This window comes from Python bivittatus, unplaced genomic scaffold (genome assembly GCF_059951505.1).
Source record: "Python bivittatus isolate LINGU-HERP-01145 unplaced genomic scaffold, Pbiv_v1 ctg000190_np1212, whole genome shotgun sequence".
Classification (NCBI taxonomy): domain Eukaryota; kingdom Metazoa; phylum Chordata; class Lepidosauria; order Squamata; family Pythonidae; genus Python; species Python bivittatus.
In genome coordinates, this window is record NW_028277042.1 from 20,989,881 (window position 1) to 21,008,113 (window position 18,233).

At 50.3% G+C, this 18,233-nt stretch overlaps 2 protein-coding genes across 8 annotated transcripts; one reads left to right on the forward strand and one right to left on the reverse strand.

The window, feature by feature from the left end:
- Positions 1–2,355: 2,355 nt before the first annotated feature.
- On the reverse strand, positions 2,356–11,187 carry RNF166 (ring finger protein 166). 2 transcript variants are annotated; one of them, XM_088136231.1, is made up of 6 exons: positions 10,865–11,187; positions 8,340–8,496; positions 7,418–7,530; positions 6,981–7,095; positions 4,500–4,607; positions 2,356–3,593 (listed from the first exon to the last, which is right to left on the reverse strand). In XM_088136231.1, the coding sequence occupies exons 1-6, from the start codon at positions 11,068–11,070 to the stop codon at positions 3,528–3,530; spliced, it is 765 nt and encodes a 254-aa protein (XP_087992357.1). In that variant the 5' UTR covers positions 11,071–11,187; the 3' UTR covers positions 2,356–3,527. The 2 variants fall into 2 exon arrangements, with proteins under 2 accessions (XP_087992357.1, XP_007431685.1); XM_007431623.4 differs by lacking the exon at positions 10,865–11,187 and adding an exon at positions 9,587–10,770.
- A 33-nt stretch (positions 11,188–11,220) lies between these two features.
- Positions 11,221–18,186, forward strand: CTU2 (cytosolic thiouridylase subunit 2). Of its 6 annotated transcripts, none has more exons than XR_015795299.1 (16): positions 11,221–11,378; positions 11,810–11,884; positions 12,108–12,186; positions 12,293–12,352; positions 12,493–12,553; positions 12,993–13,102; positions 13,433–13,734; positions 14,126–14,261; positions 14,781–14,912; positions 15,022–15,113; positions 15,534–15,637; positions 16,064–16,187; positions 16,322–16,473; positions 16,792–16,850; positions 17,692–17,787; positions 17,981–18,186. XR_015795299.1 is itself a non-coding variant. In XM_088136228.1 (16 exons), the coding sequence occupies exons 1-15, from the start codon at positions 11,314–11,316 to the stop codon at positions 17,741–17,743; spliced, it is 1,512 nt and encodes a 503-aa protein (XP_087992354.1). In that variant the 5' UTR covers positions 11,221–11,313; the 3' UTR covers positions 17,744–17,787; positions 17,981–18,186. The 6 variants fall into 6 exon arrangements, 4 of the variants coding, with proteins under 4 accessions (XP_087992354.1, XP_087992355.1, XP_087992353.1 ...); XM_088136228.1 differs by having other exon boundaries at positions 16,322–16,382; XM_088136229.1 differs by having other exon boundaries at positions 13,433–13,556; positions 13,668–13,734; positions 17,692–18,162.
- The last annotated feature ends 47 nt before the right edge of the window (positions 18,187–18,233 follow it).

The window sequence follows — 18,233 nt, forward strand, 5'->3', positions numbered from 1 at the left end:
GTCTGGCTGGAAAATGTGGCAGGGCTCCGGCTGTCCATTGGCTACTGGCCAGTCATTTGATACCTAACCCTGCACTGCTCACGTATTTGGTTGTGGGGGGCCCGAGAGCTGCAGGCAGACCTGATGAGCAGTCCCGGTCCCTCAGAGGGAAGCCCCTCCTAAGCGCAGGGGGGCAGGTGGGAGAGAGCTGCCCCGGGGCAAGCAGCCCAGGAACGCTGCCACCCCCGCAGGGCTGCCCTTGGCGGAGGGGAAGGGCTGCTCCTGGCGAAAGGAGGCAAAAGACAGGCCAGCACAGCTGGAGGAGCAGACTAGGGGACATGAGGTCAGGCAGGCACCAGAAGGGACAGGCTTGTTTTCCTCTCCCTGCCCGCTCTGGAGGGCACTTGCACAATGACCTCACCGGCCAGCCCTTCTACCTAGTGGAAAATGTTAAGTGGCACTTCGTGCGGATCACGTCTGTTCAAATGCATGAACAGCCTTGAATTGGGAGGCTATATAAGGCTGGGCTGTCTGAGGAACGCCCGCTTTCCTGGAAAGACTCCAAAGTAACCATTTGGACTGGGAAAGCATTTGGAGGTGTGTGTGTTGGGGTGGGGGACCTCAAATCAAGCCATCAAATATTGGTGGGAGGCAGGAAGTCTCCCCCCCCAGACCACACAGACTTTACCCAGTGCTCAAAGGTTCTGAGTGTAATGTCTTCTCCTCTGTCAACCAAGGAAGAACAGCCAATAGCTTGAGAATCTTTGGAGAAGGACACAAATGGGGGGAGATGATTGCAATGGCACCTTTACATATATCTTTCCATCACCTCATCCCTAAGGTTAGTGTGAAAACCTTACACACTCATGCAAACGACTGAAATATCCTTCCACTTTGGGGGGGAAAATAAACCCAGCTGAAAGGTTTAACAAGTGAAGGACAACCCGACTCTCAACCAAACTCAAATATTCCCCTGCAGTTTTTCTCAACAGAGATGCATTTTCCATTTCTCTCTGCATACTTTCAGGAGGCCAACGGGGAGCTGCGAACAGGGTGGATGTGGGGAAGGATGGAAGGAGGGACGGAAGGAGGGACGGGAGGGTCATAAAGCCACAAAGCCCTCTGGCCCCCTTGAAGGAACTTGCCAAAGGAGATAGGCCTTGAAGCCAGACTTGGTTGACAAAGAATCCACAAGTCACTGTTGTGAGCCTGACAGAAGCAGGGCAGCAGATAAGATGCTTTGGGAGTCCTGCATCACCCTAATAAATGTCATCAGAGCACTGATACAGCTACCTGACTGGTGAAGGAGAAATTAACAACAGGAGATTGGGGGTTGGGGGAAGATGGTACCAAACTTGTATCACTGGTGGTTAAGGAACCTGTTTAGAAAAAGGAGGTGCTTTGCAGGGCCCTGCTGGGTGCTCAAGTTATCTCAGCTGGTTTGAATGCTGGAAGTCGTCATCCTTCTTCAGACTGGGATCCTGGGTCACTCGAAGTAAAAGCAACCTCACGGCTTTTCCAAAGCTGACTCGAGTTAGAGTCCAACTTCTCGGCCCACGTGTTCTCTTCAACCCACCCATCCGCCCCCGTCAGGTGTTACCAAACCCAATGGCACTCAGTGGTTTCCAAGATTTTCTTCTGTCCCAGTGAGGCCTAGCAGCTTGATTTGTCAGGATGGTGACGCCAAAGCCCCATTTTAAAATGTGCTCCATGCAGGCTGCTAAGGAAATGGAAATGCACACAGGGTCAGTGGGCTTCTTCCGCAGCTAAGTAACCATTACACATTTCCACACCAGCATAACTTTATGGTGGTGAAGCGGTCACAACTCAAAAAGAAGCAGAAATGAACAACTCCATTTTCTTTACAGGCAAAGAATGAAGACTTTTTAACCTGGGTGCCACCATGCCAGTGCTTTGTCTCTCGGCCCGATTGGTTCCAACACAGACTGCTGTTTTTACCATTTTGCCAGCTGCTCTGCGATAAGCCAATAGCAAAAATCCAGACTTTCAAGAAGATAAAAGATACCTGTCCCTCGACTGGCACATCTCTCCATTTCTTCATGTGTTCTTGGGTGGCCAGTCTTAACTACCAAGACCCGCTCTCGCCTGACTTGCAAGCACGCTGAGCTGCTTTGTGGCTTGGCCGTCTGCCTCTGGAACTTTCCTTGGGGAAAGCCCAATAAGGAAAGACGAGCCAGTTTCAATTGGGGGCGTGGCTTGTATGGCAAGCCATGGTTTGTATAGTCACACCTCACTGAATAAGCCACAGTATCGGTTTGCCCAACACACAGAAATCCCCGTGGCTGTATTCACAAGCCGAACGAACACTAAAGGAAGCCGGCTGGCGGCTCTGAAGAACTCTTCACCCTGAAGACACATGTGCACACCGCAGTTGTAGCTTATTCACAGCTTTTATTTCTTTCCAGTCTACTTCAGGCCCACCGACTCACAATCAGAACACCTGGATAATAAAGCCTTAGCAGTTCCACTTAATAACAACTTGCAATAATCCCCTAAAAGGTTCCTTGTCCCCAAAAAGTAATTTCATTGTTTTACTTTTCTTGCAGAGAACGAAAATCCTCAAACCCTTAAAAAAAGACCACCGACCCATTGCTCAGAAATTAACAAAAGCCTCTTTCACTCCAGGTTTGAGACTCTCCTCCCAAAAGCCCGAAGATCTGGAACCCAGGCCACTTTTCTTTAAAAAATATACTTTGAAAAATAATGTTCCATAAAAATACTATTGTTTCTAGTCAAACACAGATATTGCAATATCAAGGGTTAACTGCTTTGTATTCTCTCTATAAAATGTGAAGAGTATTTGTTACACTGAGAGATGTAGAAAAAAACCACAAAGAACTTCTAGAGTATCACAAAAGCAGATACAAAATGAGCAAGGTCAGTTGTGGGGAGAGAAGAGAGAGATTTGGCTAAACAACTATGGTCAGGAATGGCCTTCTGTTCTCGCTTGGGCATCACAAACCTCTTTGAAATGCTGCTTTCCATGCAAGACTTTATCCCAAAATTCCTTGCCACAATGACTGAGTAGCAGGCAATTTGCACCCAAGTGCATAATAAATATTCGTACAAGATTTAAGTGTCCCATGCTGAATTTTTTCCCCAAATTAAAAAAATCCAGTGAATTAACAAAAAGACACAGGCAATAAAAAAATGTAAACTACAGTTTCCCCACAAAATGTTTTGTTGCTATATAAACCGCTAACGGAATGAGGGCCGATGGTGCTAAAACTGTATTAAAAGCGTCTTAATAAAGTATACCATCTGTACTTAGTTGCGCGGGGAACGTCCAACCAGTAGTACAGAGCAGGTCCAACTGAACCAGGGAAGGGAGAGTGCCCCTTTTTGCTGTCCCCGCCCCGAGGAAGAGGTTCCCTGACCGAATGAGGCAAGACAAAAGCTGAGGAAACGGCAAGAGCCACCCTCCAGGTGCCAATGGGCAGGACGAGCGGGGCATCACTCCAACAGGAGAGAAAGTCAGGCGAGTTCTGCAACAGTTCCTGTCTGCTGCTCAGCAGTGTTGGCGGCCCTCAGTTCTCTGAGAGGGAGAGCGCCAGGGCTGCCTGCAAGGCTGCTTCCTCATCGATGTTATAGTCCTGGAAAGAAGAGAGGACAATGTTGTCGCAAAAAGCAGAAGAGTCCCCGCCTTTCATGCACGGCCTGCTGGAGTTCAGAATGACCCTAGATTATCTAGAGCCCCTGGCTCTCTGCAAAATCCACTAGCACATCTCCGATAAGGTGACCTTGGCAAAGCCTTTGTTTCGCAATCTCCAGTGAAGGAGACCTCATCACTTCATGAGGCAGCCTATTCCTCTGGCTGACAGCTCATACTTTCTCATTTCAGGAAGTTCTTCCAAGCTGCCTAGCCTGAATCTCCTTCTTTGTAGTTTTAACCCACTGGGTCTGGTCCTGCCCTCTGGAGGCAATAGATAATAGGTCCACTCTTTCTTCTGTGTGACAACCCTTCAGAAATGGGAAGGCCGCTGTCATAAGTCCCCTTGGTTCTCCTTATTACAGGCTAAACGTGCCCCAATCCTTGCTCAGAGGGCTGGGTTTCCAGACCTTTCACCATCTTGGTGGTCTTCCTCTGAAGTCACCCTAATCTGTCATTGTCCTTTTGGAAATGGGGTGCCAGAACTGGACACAGTATTTCAAATGGGATCTGACCAGGACAGAGTAGAGGGGAACAATGATTTTTGGATCTGGACTTTGTGCCCCAGTTATGACACCCAGAAAGGTTGGGGGCACATAAAACACCTCTGCATGCCAACAAATTCATGCAAAGCTCACAATCTTACGTGAGGCCGTCTAGAGCGAAGGCAGTTTGCGAGAGCAGAGCATAAAGAGCACCAAGGGGAAACCACTCCCAAGTTGCTACCACTCCTCCCTCAACGGCAGTTTGATCTGCTCCTGTTACTAAAGTTGATTCTTGCGCTGCCTTTGGGCCTGGAAGCAGCAGGCACAATCTGTTAAAATAACATGCTGCAGAACACGGTACCCACCACAAACGTGTCATAGGAAAACTTGTGCCTGTGCAGGAGATGCTGTAGAAAGTTGGCACTCTTGTAACTGGGGTCCCCCCAAGGCATGGCTGAGCACACTGGACAGACCTGGAGCACCCAGGAAGGGGGAGAAAAAAAGTACTGTCAGCAAAGAAGAAGGAAAACCACTAATTTTCAGGAACAGAGTGACATTTAAAAGCAATGGTGTGACTGATGAGAAAAAAGAGAACACCAGAATGATTTCCTGTTGCACAGCACGCAGAATCCGGCTTAGAAAAGGCATCCTTTGCTACCCATAAAGCACCCTAAACTCACATGTATTAATATTCTATGCTCCATAAAATTTCAGGGACAAGTGATGATACTAAAACAACCAACAACACCATCAGCCAATAAACCATGAGAAGCACACACCAATTGTCAGGATTGGCTCCAGCCATGGGGATTACAGAGGGTTGAAACAATCGCAAGGACCTAGGAAACTGAGCAATTCAATAAAGCTGATACAAGGTGAGGCATGCTTTTAGATGCCCAGAACACCTCCATGTTTTCATACAAGAGGTATACACATATTGTTTGTTCCCGGTACCTTCCCGGTACACAGGAAACAAAAGGTACAGTGGGGCAAAAAAGTATTTAGTCAGCCACCAATTATGCAAGTTCTCCCACTTAAAAAGATAAGAGAGGCCTGTAATTTTCATCATAGGTATACCTCAACTATGAGAGACAAAATGAGAAAAAAAATCCAGAAAATCACATTGTCTGATTTTTAAAGAATTTATTTGCAAACCATGGTGGAAAATAAGTATTTGGTCACCTACAAACAAGCAAGATATCTGGCTCTCACAGACCTGTAACTACTTCTTTAAGAGGCTCCTCTGTCCTCCACTCATTACCTGTAGTAATGGCACCTGTTTGACCTTGTTATCAGTATAAAAGACACCTGTCCACAACCTCAAACAGTCACACTCCAAACTCCACTATGGCCAAGACCAAAGAGCTGTCGAAGGACACCAGAAACAAAATTGTAGACCTGCACCAGGCTAGGAAGACTGAATCTGCAATAGGCAAGCAGCTTGGTGTGAAGAAATCAACTGTGGGAGCAATAATTAGAAAATGGAAGACAAGACCACTGATAATCTCCCTCGATCTGGAGCTCCACGCAAGATCTCACCCCGTGGGGTCAAAATGATCACAAGAACGGTGAGCAAAAATCCCAGAACCACACGGGGGGACCTAGTGAATGACCTGCAGAGAGCTGGGACCAAAGTAACAAAGGCTACCATCAGTAACACACTCGCCGCCAGGGACTCAAATCCTGCAGTGCCAGACGTGTCCCCCTGCTTAAGCCAGTACATGTCCGGGCCCGTCTGAAGTTTGCTAGAGAGCATTTGGATGATCCAGAAGAGGATTGGGAGAATGTCATATGGTCAGATGAAACCAAAGTAGAACGTTTTGGTCTAAACTCAACTCGTCGTGTTTGGAGGAGAGAGAATGCTGAGTTCACACCATACCTACTGTGAAGCGGGGGTGGAAACATCATGCTTTGGGGCTGTTTTACTGCAAAGGGACCAGGACGACTGATCCGTGTAAAGGAAAGAATGAATGGGGCCATGTATCGTGAGATTTTGAGTGAACACCTCCTTCCATCAGCAAGGGCACTGAAGATGAAACGTGGCTGGGTCTTTCAGCATGACAATGATCCAAAACACACCGCCCGGGCAACGAAGGAGTGGCTTCGTAAGAAGCATTTCAAGGTCCTGGAGTGGCCTAGCCAGTCTCCAGATCTCAACCCCATGGAAAACCTTTGGAGGGAGTTGAAAGTCCGTGTTGCCCAGCGACAGCCCCAAAACATCACTGCTCTAGAGGAGATCTGCATGGAGGAATGGGCCAAAATACCAGCAACAGTGTGTGAAAACCTTGTGAAGACTTACAGAAAACGTTTGACCTCTGTCATTGCCAACAAAGGATATATAACAAAGTATTGAGATGAACTTTTGATATTGACCAAATACCATGATTTGCAAATAAATTCTTTAAAAATCAGACAATGTGATTTTCTGGATTTCCCCCCCCCATTTTGTCTCTCATAGTTGAGGTATAGCTATGATGAAAATTACAGGCCTCTCTCATCTTTTTAAGTGGGAGAACTTGCACAATTGGTGGCTGACTAAATACTTTTTTGCCCCACTGTACAAGGTAAGCACAGCTTTTGCAGCAGCTGAGAAGCGTCTTCGCCACTGGAGATGCGGAGGTGGGTCTGACTGTCCCTGGTTCACAAAGCAGGGCTGTTACTCCAGCGACAGAACAAACAGGGGTGTTTGGGGAGGAAATGGGCAAAAGTTCTCCCTTCAGAAGTACTGGCCTTTTCTCTTGCACGTCCTCTTTCAAATGAGAGACAACCTCATTCTTTTTCCCAGTTTTCTGCTAGTTTGGCTTTTCATGTCACCACAACCCAACGGGGACATGTACGTGACTCACCACTTTGTTGGGGTCGCTGCGGTGGTTCTCCATGCAATGCTTCACCAGTTCCTGCTGATCCAAGTTCCGTGCTCCACAATAGGGACAGACAAACGTGGACCGGTTTGGAATATTGCTGCAAGGGACAACAATGGTCAAGAGTGTCACCCACAGTGGTATTGCTCAACCACAGCAACTTTAAGGTGTGTGGACCTCAATTCCCAGAATTCCCCAGCCAACATGCTGGCTGGGGAATTCTGGGAATTGAGGTCCGCATATCTTAAAGTTGCTGGGGCTGAGACACACTGACCTATGGGAACAATACTTCCAAGTTCTTTATGAAAGAGAAGCCCAACTCTCTCTCTCTCCCTTAACCCTGCCTCACAGTGCAGGAGGTATTCTAAAGCCTGGAAGCCAGAGAGTTGGCGAGCGGCTCCAAGCAACCACGAAGGAAATACCTTGGAATGGGTTGGGAAGTTGGGACCACAGGCACGAACTTCGGACAGTTGGCCATTTGTTCCTGGACTTTAGCGCACGATGTGACGTGGGATCTCATCTTTGCAAGTGTCACCTGGGATACAAGGAGGATTGAAAGAGAGGATGGACATACATTTTGAGCTTTCTGTAGTTGTTTTACCCTACTGCAGACCACTCACAAAACCAGGATGGCTTAAAGTGGTCTAGCCCTGCTGCCTTCATCGTTCCCACCCCTCTTCCTGCCCTGCAAAGAAAACCTTGTCTGAACTGACTGCAACTTTTCCCTACGGAGGTAAGACAAAGACTAATTTTTAGAGGGCCCTACACTAATTCTGCCTGAACCTTTTTAAAGGAATTTTTCTCCTCCAGAGAAAGATTCCTGCACAGAGATCTCCGGAAGAAGTGACAAATAGAAAGAACCAGAGCTATGAACTCATACAAATCTATAGAGACACATAGAAGGTGAAAGGAACCCACTGAGCTGAACTGAATCCACTTTTTCAAATGAAGCACAGCTCTCCTACCTAAGCTCAGATGGTAGTTCTGATCAAGTGTGAACAATACATAGAAATCCCTAAATGTTGGCATGGTATATGTTTACCTAGCAAAGTAGTTTTGTTGCAGCTATTGCATTCTTGACAAGAAAATGCCCTCTTCCTGCAAAATAACCCCTTTTCTTAAAAAAAAAAAAAATCTATAGGATGTATGTGGCCATATAAGTGTAAAGCAACTCAGTTTTGGTCACAAGTCGTTCCTTGTGGCACTGAAGCTTCTCAGTCAAAAAGGTGGCTTATTATGCATCAAATTACCCATCTACTTCCAGGTATGTCTTAACTTGGCCTGGAAGGAGATGAACCTGGGCACAATTTACCTTCGTGTATATGCACAAGCCCTTAAGATTACCTTTTTACTGCAGCCTCGACATGGTGCCTTGAAGGAAGACAGCTGCTTTTCCACACTGGAGGCCTTCTCCACCTTTTTGGGGTCAAAAGGCACGCGGCAAAGGGGACAGAGAGGAGAAGGAACTTGGAGACATGGCTGCAGGCATTCCCCACAGAACCTATGGAAGAAAGAAGCCTCTTTTTTCCCATAGTCTTGAGTGTCAGGATCTACGCAAACCAGAACCTTCAATTGTTTTTCTTTTTCTTTTATTGCCAACCATACTTTTGCTTTTATTGCTAACCATAGATCAATAGTGAAATACTGGGAATGTTATTCTAACCGTTTGCTTGACCTGCCATAAAAGGCTTTGCTATGTAGAATAACTATGATGCTGTATGCTTCTCCTGAATAAAGAAATCTCTGATGGAACTTTTGGTCTCCAGAGGATTTACTGAATTTTGGGATTGAGTGTGCAGACTCTGACATTGAGAACTATGGGAAAACTACACACACTGCTCAAAATTTAACCTGAAGAGAGGATGGATTTCTCTCCCAGGATGAAGGACTGGTGGGCTTCAGCCAAAAGGAGGCCCAAAGGCACAGAGAGCAACTTAATACGTACTAGATCATGAACTATGCACCAACAGAATTGAAAAGATACGTAGAGCGTTTGCTGCATATATGGAAGGAGGTCTTCTGATTTTAAAGCACGTCAGGTAGAGCCAAATGGTTTGGATTATACGCAAGGAATTTTGTCAGGTCTGAAGAAGACAGAACACCAGTGTTACTTGGTACCTGTCATTTGCTCAGAAAGACAAGAAGCAACTTGCAGCGATTTATGGAACTGCTTTTACTGAGATACTTATAGCCTCTCATCCTTTATAACCACTAATGATCACAAGTGCTCCTGTGCATCCGTCAGAAAATCTCTCTCCAGGGATGCAGGACTATGGAGAAGAGCTTTCAAAAACCCAAGTGAAGCCACGGGTCATAGGTGAGAGTTCGTGGCAATGTAGAAATTCTTATACTTGCAAAATGAAAGCATTTTCATTTGAATAAACTCTGCAAAATAACCACTGGAGTGGAAATGGACTCAGAACTATGGGAGCAAGTAGAACAAGTAGAAATAGTGCTCCGGACTTTCAACAAACATTATTTAAGCAGCCAACTGGCCTGCTTCCTCCTTAGCTCCTGCTCCAATGGGCAGATGCTGACTATGCTTCCTTAAAACAATTCTTTCTCAGGAAAACTTTCCTGGCCTTACTTACTTTTCGAGGAAGAATTTTCTGGGCTGCTCCATACTTAACAGCATCAGATCTAGAAGTTTTCACAAGAGATAAAGCAAAAAGGACGTGGGGAAGGCCAGCAAGAGGTGACTGGAAACACCTCACCCTGGGCCTAGAGAACTTTAACTAAAGAGCAGTGCGCAAATATTTTTAATGAATAGATAAGCAGAGCGTGGAGAAGTGGACCAATCTAAAAAGGAAAGCTACTTCTTCCACTGCGTGACAGTTAGTAGCAACTGCAACTACTAACTGTGATTAGTAATTCAACCACTATGCCCAGTTGAACAAATGAACTTACACAATAAGTGCATCTCAGGTAGAAGGAAGAGTCTGAAGTCCCAGGACACCCCCCACCCCCCACTAAAAACAAGAAGGGTTCTGGTAACAAGGGAAACCCATTTTCAAATCACAGCCTCAGGAAGGTGTGTTCCTGCGCTGCAGCTCCTGTCCTGCTTGCAGAGAATCCAGATGTGTTCATTCATCACTCAAGACCATTCAGGTATAAGACGGCCACCTTCACATGTATACTTCAATCATCACTGACCAGAGTTTTCATGTCATTTTGTTAATTTTGGCTATTTATCCTGACATCCGACGTCATATTTCTGATGTTTTTATGCTTGGGCCAGCATCCGCACTAAATGACTAATGTCAAATCATCAGTCCTTCGTGTCAAAACCCCAATGAGCTTCTGCAGTCTGTGCTGCTCCGTCTTTGGACTCACAGCTACCACAGCGCCGCTGCGTTTTCTTTGGAAGGCGTTCACTTTTCCCGAGCCGCAGCTTCCGCTTCTCAGAACGTTTCACTCCAAGGAAAAGATTTCTGGTTTCGCTCAAAGCGCAGCCCTCCGTAACCCTGGGGCGGGGGGGGGGCGGGAGGAGGGTCTGTCCTGCGCCTTCCTTCCTTTGGGCGTCCTGGGCTTGGGAATTCCTCTCCCAGCGCCAGCTGGGCCCCCCAGGAACCCCACAAATCAAGAACGCAGGGCAGAACCTTCGGTCTCGCCCGGCCAGAGGGAAAGCGGGGCTCCCCGGGTCCCTCCCTGGGGCTGCCCACCCAGGCGCTTCAGCTGCCCCCCGCCAGCCACTTGCACTTGGAGGGCCATCTTTGCTGCACCCCCACGCGAGGGGCCCGGGGAGCCCCCGCGGGCCGCCCTCCCTCCCCCCGCCCGCTTCCCCCGGCCCCGCGCGCCCGGCCCCCCTCCCGCGCCGCTCCCCCCAGCCCTCCCCGTCCCCCCTGCCCCCGCGGCCCCCGCGCGCTCACGTGTGCCTGCAGGGGGCGATGCGAACGGGGCGCTGGTAGACCTCCAGGCAAATGGGGCAGCTGAACTGGGCCTCGAGCGCGGCGCCGGGCTCGGGCGGGTGAGGCGGCGGCGGGGCGGGGGCGGCGCCCGGCGGGCCGGCCGCGGGGGGCGCCTCGCGGGACCCCCCCGCCGAGACCAGCAGGCTCCGGAACATCGCGGCCGCCATCGCGGAAGGGGAGGCAGGCAGGGAAGGCGGCGCATCCCAACTACGTCATCGCCCCTGCGACCCCGCCGCGTCCCAGGCCGGGACGGTCCCGGCGCTTCCTCCACCGCGGCTCTCGCGAGGTTCCCCGAGCTCTGCGTCATCGGGTCGCGCGACCGCGCGAAGGGCTCCTCTGGGAGTTGTGGTCTCCCGGCCGAGGGCGGCCGCCGAAACGTCAGCAGGAGGCGCCGGCGGGCGGAGGAGGCGATGTGCGACGGCGGGGAGGGTGGCTGCGGCGAGGGGCCGCCCCCGAGGGAGAGGCCCCGGGACCGGTGAGGAAGCCTCGCCCGCCTCCCCTCGGTCGGAGGGGAAGCGTGCCACCAAGCCGGGGGTGTCGAACAAGCCACCATTGCGGGAGTTGGTGCCCGGGATGACGAGAAGAACAGTCGTAACAGCCATGCCGAGTCTGGTGGTGGCTTGTTCAGCCAACTAGGCTAAACAAACCATGGCTTAGCGCGCCCTAAGGCAGTGTTTTTCCACCCTGGCCGCTTTAAGCTGGGTGGACTCCAACTCCCAGAATTCCCCAGCAGGCTGGCTGGGGAATTCTGGGAGTTGGAGTCCACCCAGCTTAAAGCGGCCAAGGTGGAAAAACACTGTTTTAAACGAAAGAGGAATTGCCCTTTGCCACCCTCTCAACGTACGAGAATCAGATTTGGGCGCCTGGGCAGACCCTGCAACCAACCTCCGTTTTCTCTTCTCCAAGCTGCGGCTCCCAGTGCGTGAAGTGCAAGGACGGCTCCCCGGTGGTGGTCCTCCGCGCTGGAGACGCCTTCTGCAAGTAAGTGCGGTGGGGAGAACTTCTGGGTACTCCGGAACAAAGCCCCCCTACCCCGCCGTCCCCGTGCAGACTTTTTCCTTTTCCCGGCAGCTGCTTCCGTGCAGATTTATTCCTGAGCCCTTCTGCTCACCCCGGTCAGCTTCATTCCCGGCCTGCCGAAACGCAGGCCGAGGGTCGTGAACGAACCTGGATTTTTCTCCGCACTGTTGTACGTGTTTTGCAGGGCCTGCTTCAAGGAGTACTTCGTTCACAAGTTCCGTGCCATGCTTGGGAAGAACCGCTGCATTTATCCTGGAGAGAAGGTCCTGTCCGGGTCGTAATCCTTACCGCTTCAGGGCAAGGGAGGTGGGCAGGACGGCAGCTGAAACCAGGAAACACGTTTTATGATATTTCTCCCTACTTTTCTAGGTTCTCCTGGCTTTCTCGGGTGGTCCTACCTCCAGCTCGATGTTGCGGCAGGTGCAAGAGGTCTGTTTGCTCATGACTTCCGAGCAGGAGGGGCAGCCAAATAGCAGAAGCCCCTCGTAGATTAAGTGTGAGGACCCCAGTGAAGTAATTAACGCATCTCAAGTTTTCACACTGAAGCCTGCCTTTCCTCCTTTTCTCAGGGCCTGAACCGAGAAGCAGCAAAGAAGCTTCGCTTCAAACCAGGAATAATCTATATTGATGGTTTGTGTTGGCAGCTCTGTGCCTTCTCGCTGCATTTGGGGCCTGGGTCACTGTGGAGGCAGGTTGTTCAGACTGAAATATTGTGTCCAGGGAAGATGGCCCCTTCCCTGAGTGATGCGGAGGGCTGCTTAGGGAAGTTGATCTTTGGACATACTAACCATTGAGTATTACTGGGGATTGAAAGGTTGAAATCAGGGGCAACTCATCCTTCTAGATCAACAGGCAGTTGCTTTTCTTGAGAAAAAAGATGGAATCTTCCCTTTGGGTTGGGGCACCAGACTGCACAGGGTACCAGTCACTGGCTGCAGGTCCAGCACCGCCCCTGGTTGAGGAAATCATGGTAGGGAACGTTCCCAGGGCTGTAAGAAGAGGTTGCCCTGTTGAAGCCCCCTCGGATTGGCCACCTCGCCTTGCTGACGCTTTCGGTTTTGCTGCGCAGAGGGAGCTGTGTGTGGACGGACCTTGGACGAGCGGGAGAAAACCTGCAGGCAGGTGGAGGCTATCCTGCAAGCTTCAGGGTTTCCCTATCATCTGGTGTTCTTGGAGGAGGTAACTGTGGCTGAGGTTCAGCATCCTCGTAGCAGATGCTTTGGTGGTACGGCATCAACGTTAGCTTTAGCCAGCTGGCTGGTTTGGTTTGGTTTGGTTTGATTTGCCTGCAAGGAAATTGTGCTTTTATTATTTAGTCGATTAAATCAGAGCAGTGTTTCTCCATCTCAGCGACTTTATGGCTGGCTGGGGAATTTTGGGAGTTGTCGTCCACATATCTTAACGTTGCTAAGCTTGGGAAACAGTGGTGTAGGCTTATCATCATCTGCTTGAGGCACCATCCTTCAGGCAGCATTCGACATAGCGTATGCTCTGCGTTCTCTTTCGTAGGTGTTTGACCTTCCTGCTTCTGTCCTGAACTCGCTTTCCCACCGTCCTGCTGACCAGGCTCACAGCTACAAGGAAGCCGTGGCTGATTTCACGAGGTGGCGGCAGCAGTGTGAGAAGAAGGAGGGTGCGGCAACTTCCCTCGAGGACCGGCTGGCAGAGTGTAGCCTGCAAGGCTGTGCATGGAAAGAACGGCTGGCGGTTCTAGACACCAGCTCTTTTCCTGCTTCTCACACAGAACTGTCCCGCCTCTTCGGGGCTGTCAAATCCTTGACTGCAAAAGAGGAGCTTCTGCAGACCCTCCGGTGAGCTCCTTGCCCAGATCCTGGATGAAGATGGTATTGCCAGCAATGTGGGCTGGATGTGTTCTCATCAAGGGTTTCTCTCGAGAACGGAGAACGAAAAAGAAGCACTGCGGGTGTATTTATGCGCTCGTTACCTAGTGCTGTGACATAACGGAGGGTCGTTCGGTCCCAGACCCTGGCTCAGGAAATGGGCTGACACCCTTGGTAGCAGGATGGCTTTGCAAGCTGCCCCTAACTGGACAAAGTGGGTTTCATAGTCGCAAGGCTATTCTGTCCGGTCCTTCTAGGCTGCTGTTTCTAGGAAAACAAAACAATGTTTTGTTGCTTTTCTGGGCCTTGGCTGGATACCGGATTCTTGGCTGGAATGGGAGAAAATCCCTTTGCTTTTCAGGACTCACCTGATCCTACACGTGGCTCGGAGAAATGGATACAGCAAGGTGATGGTGGGAGACAGCTGCACCCGTGTGAGTGTCAAGCTGTTGACCAACCTCTGCCTAGGACGGGGAGCCTTCCTGGCTATGGACACGGTGAGAACAAAGCGGCTTGTGATTCTCCCACCCATGGACGTGGTTTGCTCCATGTTTCGGTTCCCCCAGGAGATTCCTTGCCCCGCTCAGGAGTGGCATCTCCTTTGGCTTAGACCCTTCCATCCTCGCAAGCAGCTGCCCTGAGCTTTGTAAAGCCAGCATTAAACTCAAGTCTGGCCCCTGAAGAGGGAAGGTGCTGATCTAAACTCCTAAAGTTGTGTAAAGTCAAATGGCTAGGACTCCACATTTCACCCAGGATAAGCTCACTGAAGAATATCTTCCAAGCAAACACACGATAACATTGTAGAAGAGCAAGGTCTTGGCGATTTAGGCATCCATCCTATAGCCAGATAAACTGGTTGGAGCCTTACCCCTGTTGATCAGTCTGTTTCCAGAATCCTCCTGTAATGTTGTGGAGCTAGAGTGTTAGTTTCCTGTGACCATTTCAGCCTTTCTAATCTGTTGGGTCTCTGATCCTGCCCTGCTCCTCCTCCCCTTTTTCATTTCTCCTCCCCAAAGGGCTTCTCGGACAGCCGCCACGGCGACATTCTGATCCTGCGCCCGATGCGGGAGTATCCTGCCAAAGAAATTATTTTCTACAACTACCTCTTTGGGGTGCCCACCATCTTCACACCTGGACTGGGCACCAAAGTAAGCAGCTGGTGGGAGACAGCGGAGGGTCCCCTGCCATACTGAGTCCCCTTCGGTGGGTCAGGAGGATCTGGGTGGCAGCTGTGACAGATGTTTTCACCTCTTCTAGGCTTCTGATCGAGCCAGCATCCACCTTCTGATAGAGAGCTTCCTCTGCAAGTTGCAGTCTGAATTTCCCTCCACTGTTAGCACAGTCTACCGGTGAGCGTCCCTCCCCTGGTCTGGTAAAGGATAAAGTGCTTGATGATGATGATCCTACTAAACGCTCAACAGCATTGTCCGCTAGGCACCACTCCCTTCCAACACACTCTTGTGCCCTCTGCAGCTCTGGCTACATGTCCCAGCTTCTGCGGGCAAAAAGAAACTAGCAGGCTAGAGAACGTGCAGGCGTTTGGGCTTGCCTTCTGCAAATCCAGGTCAGCCCTCTGCCTGCGTTTAATAGGAAGAATCCTTCCAGCTGCTGTATGGACTACAAGTGCTCTTTTAAAGCAAGTGGCCTCTAATCCCAAAGGGGGTTCTGTGGCCTCCCTGCACAAGGTGCAGGCAGCTTGAATGGGCCAGGCAGGGGGTGGGCTTCCCCTCCAGCAGTCTCCCTGATGTCCTCTCTGGTCCCTGTTCCAGGACAGGAGAAAAGCTCAGTGCAGCTCCTCGAGAAGTTGACTCGGGTGTGCCAACAGCACCGGCCCAGTGCCTCCTTTGCCTTTGCCCCCTGGACACCAATGTTGGTATGTGGCCCTCTTCGGGGGGAAACTCACTTCTAGATTCATGTTCGGCACCTGCTGGGGATTCTAGAACTGGCAAGAGCTGAAATGCTAGCCAGGACTGCAGCCAGTGTTCCTTGGAGCAACCTGCTCCCAGGAGTTGAAGCGGGGAGGTCTTTCCCTCCCTGTTGCTTTGCCCAATAGGCATGGGGGTAAATGAAAACTTGTTGGTTCAGAAAGGAGAGTTTGCTCGCTGGAGCTGACAAAATCAGGAGACAACTGCCTCCTGGTTTAATGTGACGTCCAGGGGAAACGTCCAGTCCTTGCGCTCTGGATGCTGTGAAGTTCGCTAATGTGCAAAGTATAAAAATTCAGTTTCGGCTGTCAAGACATCTTGCCTCTTGGCCTGAGGACGAGCTTTCAAGGTTTGTAACTCTAGTTTCTTTGCAGAGGACGGATCCTCCTTGCAGTCCATGCTGCTATCAGAGCAGCTCTGCCCGAGGCCGCCAGCTGAGAATTGCTGTGAAACGGGCAGGACCCAGGCAGGCTGTTGCGGGAGACCTCCAGTGGTGGGGTAAGGACCCCCACAAAGCATATAGTGTCGTGTGTGGATGAGGGCCCTTGGTCTCCATAGTCCTCTGTCCCAAATAAATCACTAGTCAGCACTGGTGTAAAGCAGAGCCTGATGTTCTGGCTTCCCCCCCACAGAGACTCCTCCCAGCTTCTCCCGTTGCTCTGCTATGGCTGCCGTCTAACAGTCAAGGAGCTGGTAAGTGTGCAAGGAAAGGTTTGTGCAACCAGAAGAGCTCCTGCATCTGCTGATGCAAAGGTGTGCAGCTGTTCTCAGGACTGGGCCCAAGGCAAGTAGGTAGGCTGAGGACAAACAGCTCTATGGGCTTGAATTAAAATCAGTGCCTTGCATATTTAATCAGTCAGCCCTTCCCCTCAGGTTAAACGTTTCAGTTGGGGGGAGTCTCTGGGGTTCCATCCTGGCTTTTGAGGAACTTCAGGTTGTGCTGTGGGTGACTGTTGGGGTGCCCTGCGATGGTTTTGTGCCCCAGGTTGTGCATAACCTCATCCCCCGCAGGGGCTGCTACTTGTAAAAGTAACAAGGCTGGTGGGTCCTGCTCCACATGCAGGACAGGCTGGTTCTACTCACTCCAACAATTCCTTTGCAGAGTTGCACGGAGTCTCTCCCACCATACATTCACGAGGAGGCTGAGCGCCAGCGATGCAGGTACAGGGCAAAGCCGTTGCCTGGAGGGATTTGTGCGGGAGGAGAGAAACTCCTGAGGAGGAGCATGAGAGATTGTGCTGTTCTCCTCCAGGGCAGCTATACAGCCCAGAGAGACTATGGGGTGCTTGCAGCCATTTTGTTACCACTGCATTGATGTTGTCATGTAGCCTAGTAACAAAACAACTCCAAGAAGAAAAGCAAGCTCAGAGACCCCTGAGGCCCCCTGTCAATTCAGCCTGAGCTACATGCCTTCCGCTGTCGCAGCTGAGATATTAGTGGAAAGGGTAGAATTGGCAAAACAGTGGAAGGGGAGAAAGAATTGTAATAATGGGACACTGCTTGCACTCTTGTGGCTGTTGAGGTCAAGGAGAAAAGGTCAAATCCTTAAGAGTGCATTTGTTCCTGTCCCTGGAACAGGTGGCCATCCAATAGACAAGTGCGTTTCAACCCTGGCAACTTTTAAGACGTGTGGACTTCAACTCCCAGAATTCCCCAGCCAGTTGAAGTCCACACGTCTTAAAAGTTGCCAAGGTTGAAACGCACTTCAGTAGACTCCAGCCGAGCCTGCATCTCCATCGATCCAGAGTCCTAGCATGAGAATGTGGGTATTGGAGAATAGATTAGAAAACGCCAGTAGTATTTCCACAGCTAATTTAAGCTCACCAGTGTCAGTGGTGGGGCGGGCAGGATGTTACTTTTGCTGGCAGTCCGTTAAGGCTCCTCCTCCTCCAACTGTCCATGGAGCCCCATGAACTCTCTCTGGCTATTCAGACAACCCCTAGTCCAGTGTGATACGCAAACTCAGATCTGTGATGACACCCTGTTTCCACTTTGTTTGCAGGGCTGCGATGAAGCAAGAAATCCAGGAGTTCTTGCTCGAAGATGATGCTTAACTCGCATCGGGTGGTTTACGGCCCAGAGGAGTACAAGCCAGGAGGTGCGTGGGAGGACTGTGAATGCTCTTGATGGCCTGACGCTGTTCCATGAGTATTCTTCAAGCAAAGAAATAATTGTGGATTTGACAGTGGCCAGATTGAGCTAAGGAAGGATCCAGATCTTTCAGATGTGCCGTTTGCCACTTCATGCTCCTTGGATGTGCAAGTGAACTGCATTTCTGTTTTTGTACACAGGATTCAAATCTTAAAACATGAAAGGGAGCAGCCTTGCTCATAGAAGCCTTATGGAAGGTCTGAAGGAAAACAGATTCCTTCTTGGCGGTCACCCCCATCCAGACCTCCCAGGACTTCATCTAAATTCCTTCTCTGTCCAAGACTGTTCCAGATCACCTCCAGAGAAGTCAGAGCCCCAGAGCTCCGTTGCTTCACCAGAGGAACTCCTCTCTTTCGATCCCCGAAGCCCACCTTGACTCCCCACTACCTTTTG

What these genes read in the sequence shown, in the direction of transcription:
- CTU2 (XM_088136227.1), top strand. Translation starts at nt 11,314, where the DNA reads ATGTGCGACGGCGGGGAGGGTGGCTGCGGCGAGGGGCCGCCCCCGAGG. An exon ending in AGGGAGAGGCCCCGGGACCG is followed by an intron (nt 11,379 to 11,809) that starts GTGAGGAAGCCT and finishes CTCTTCTCCAAG; the next exon opens with CTGCGGCTCCCAGTGCGTGA. An exon ending in GAGCTTCTGCAGACCCTCCG is followed by an intron (nt 13,735 to 14,125) that starts GTGAGCTCCTTG and finishes TTTGCTTTTCAG; the next exon opens with GACTCACCTGATCCTACACG.
- RNF166 (XM_088136231.1), bottom strand. Translation starts at nt 11,070, where the DNA reads ATGGCGGCCGCGATGTTCCGGAGCCTGCTGGTCTCGGCGGGGGGGTCC. An exon ending in ACTTCCCAACCCATTCCAAG is followed by an intron (nt 7,096 to 7,417) that starts GTATTTCCTTCG and finishes TGTCCCTTGCAG; the next exon opens with CAATATTCCAAACCGGTCCA. An exon ending in GCAGCGACCCCAACAAAGTG is followed by an intron (nt 4,608 to 6,980) that starts GTGAGTCACGTA and finishes TGGGTGCTCCAG; the next exon opens with GTCTGTCCAGTGTGCTCAGC.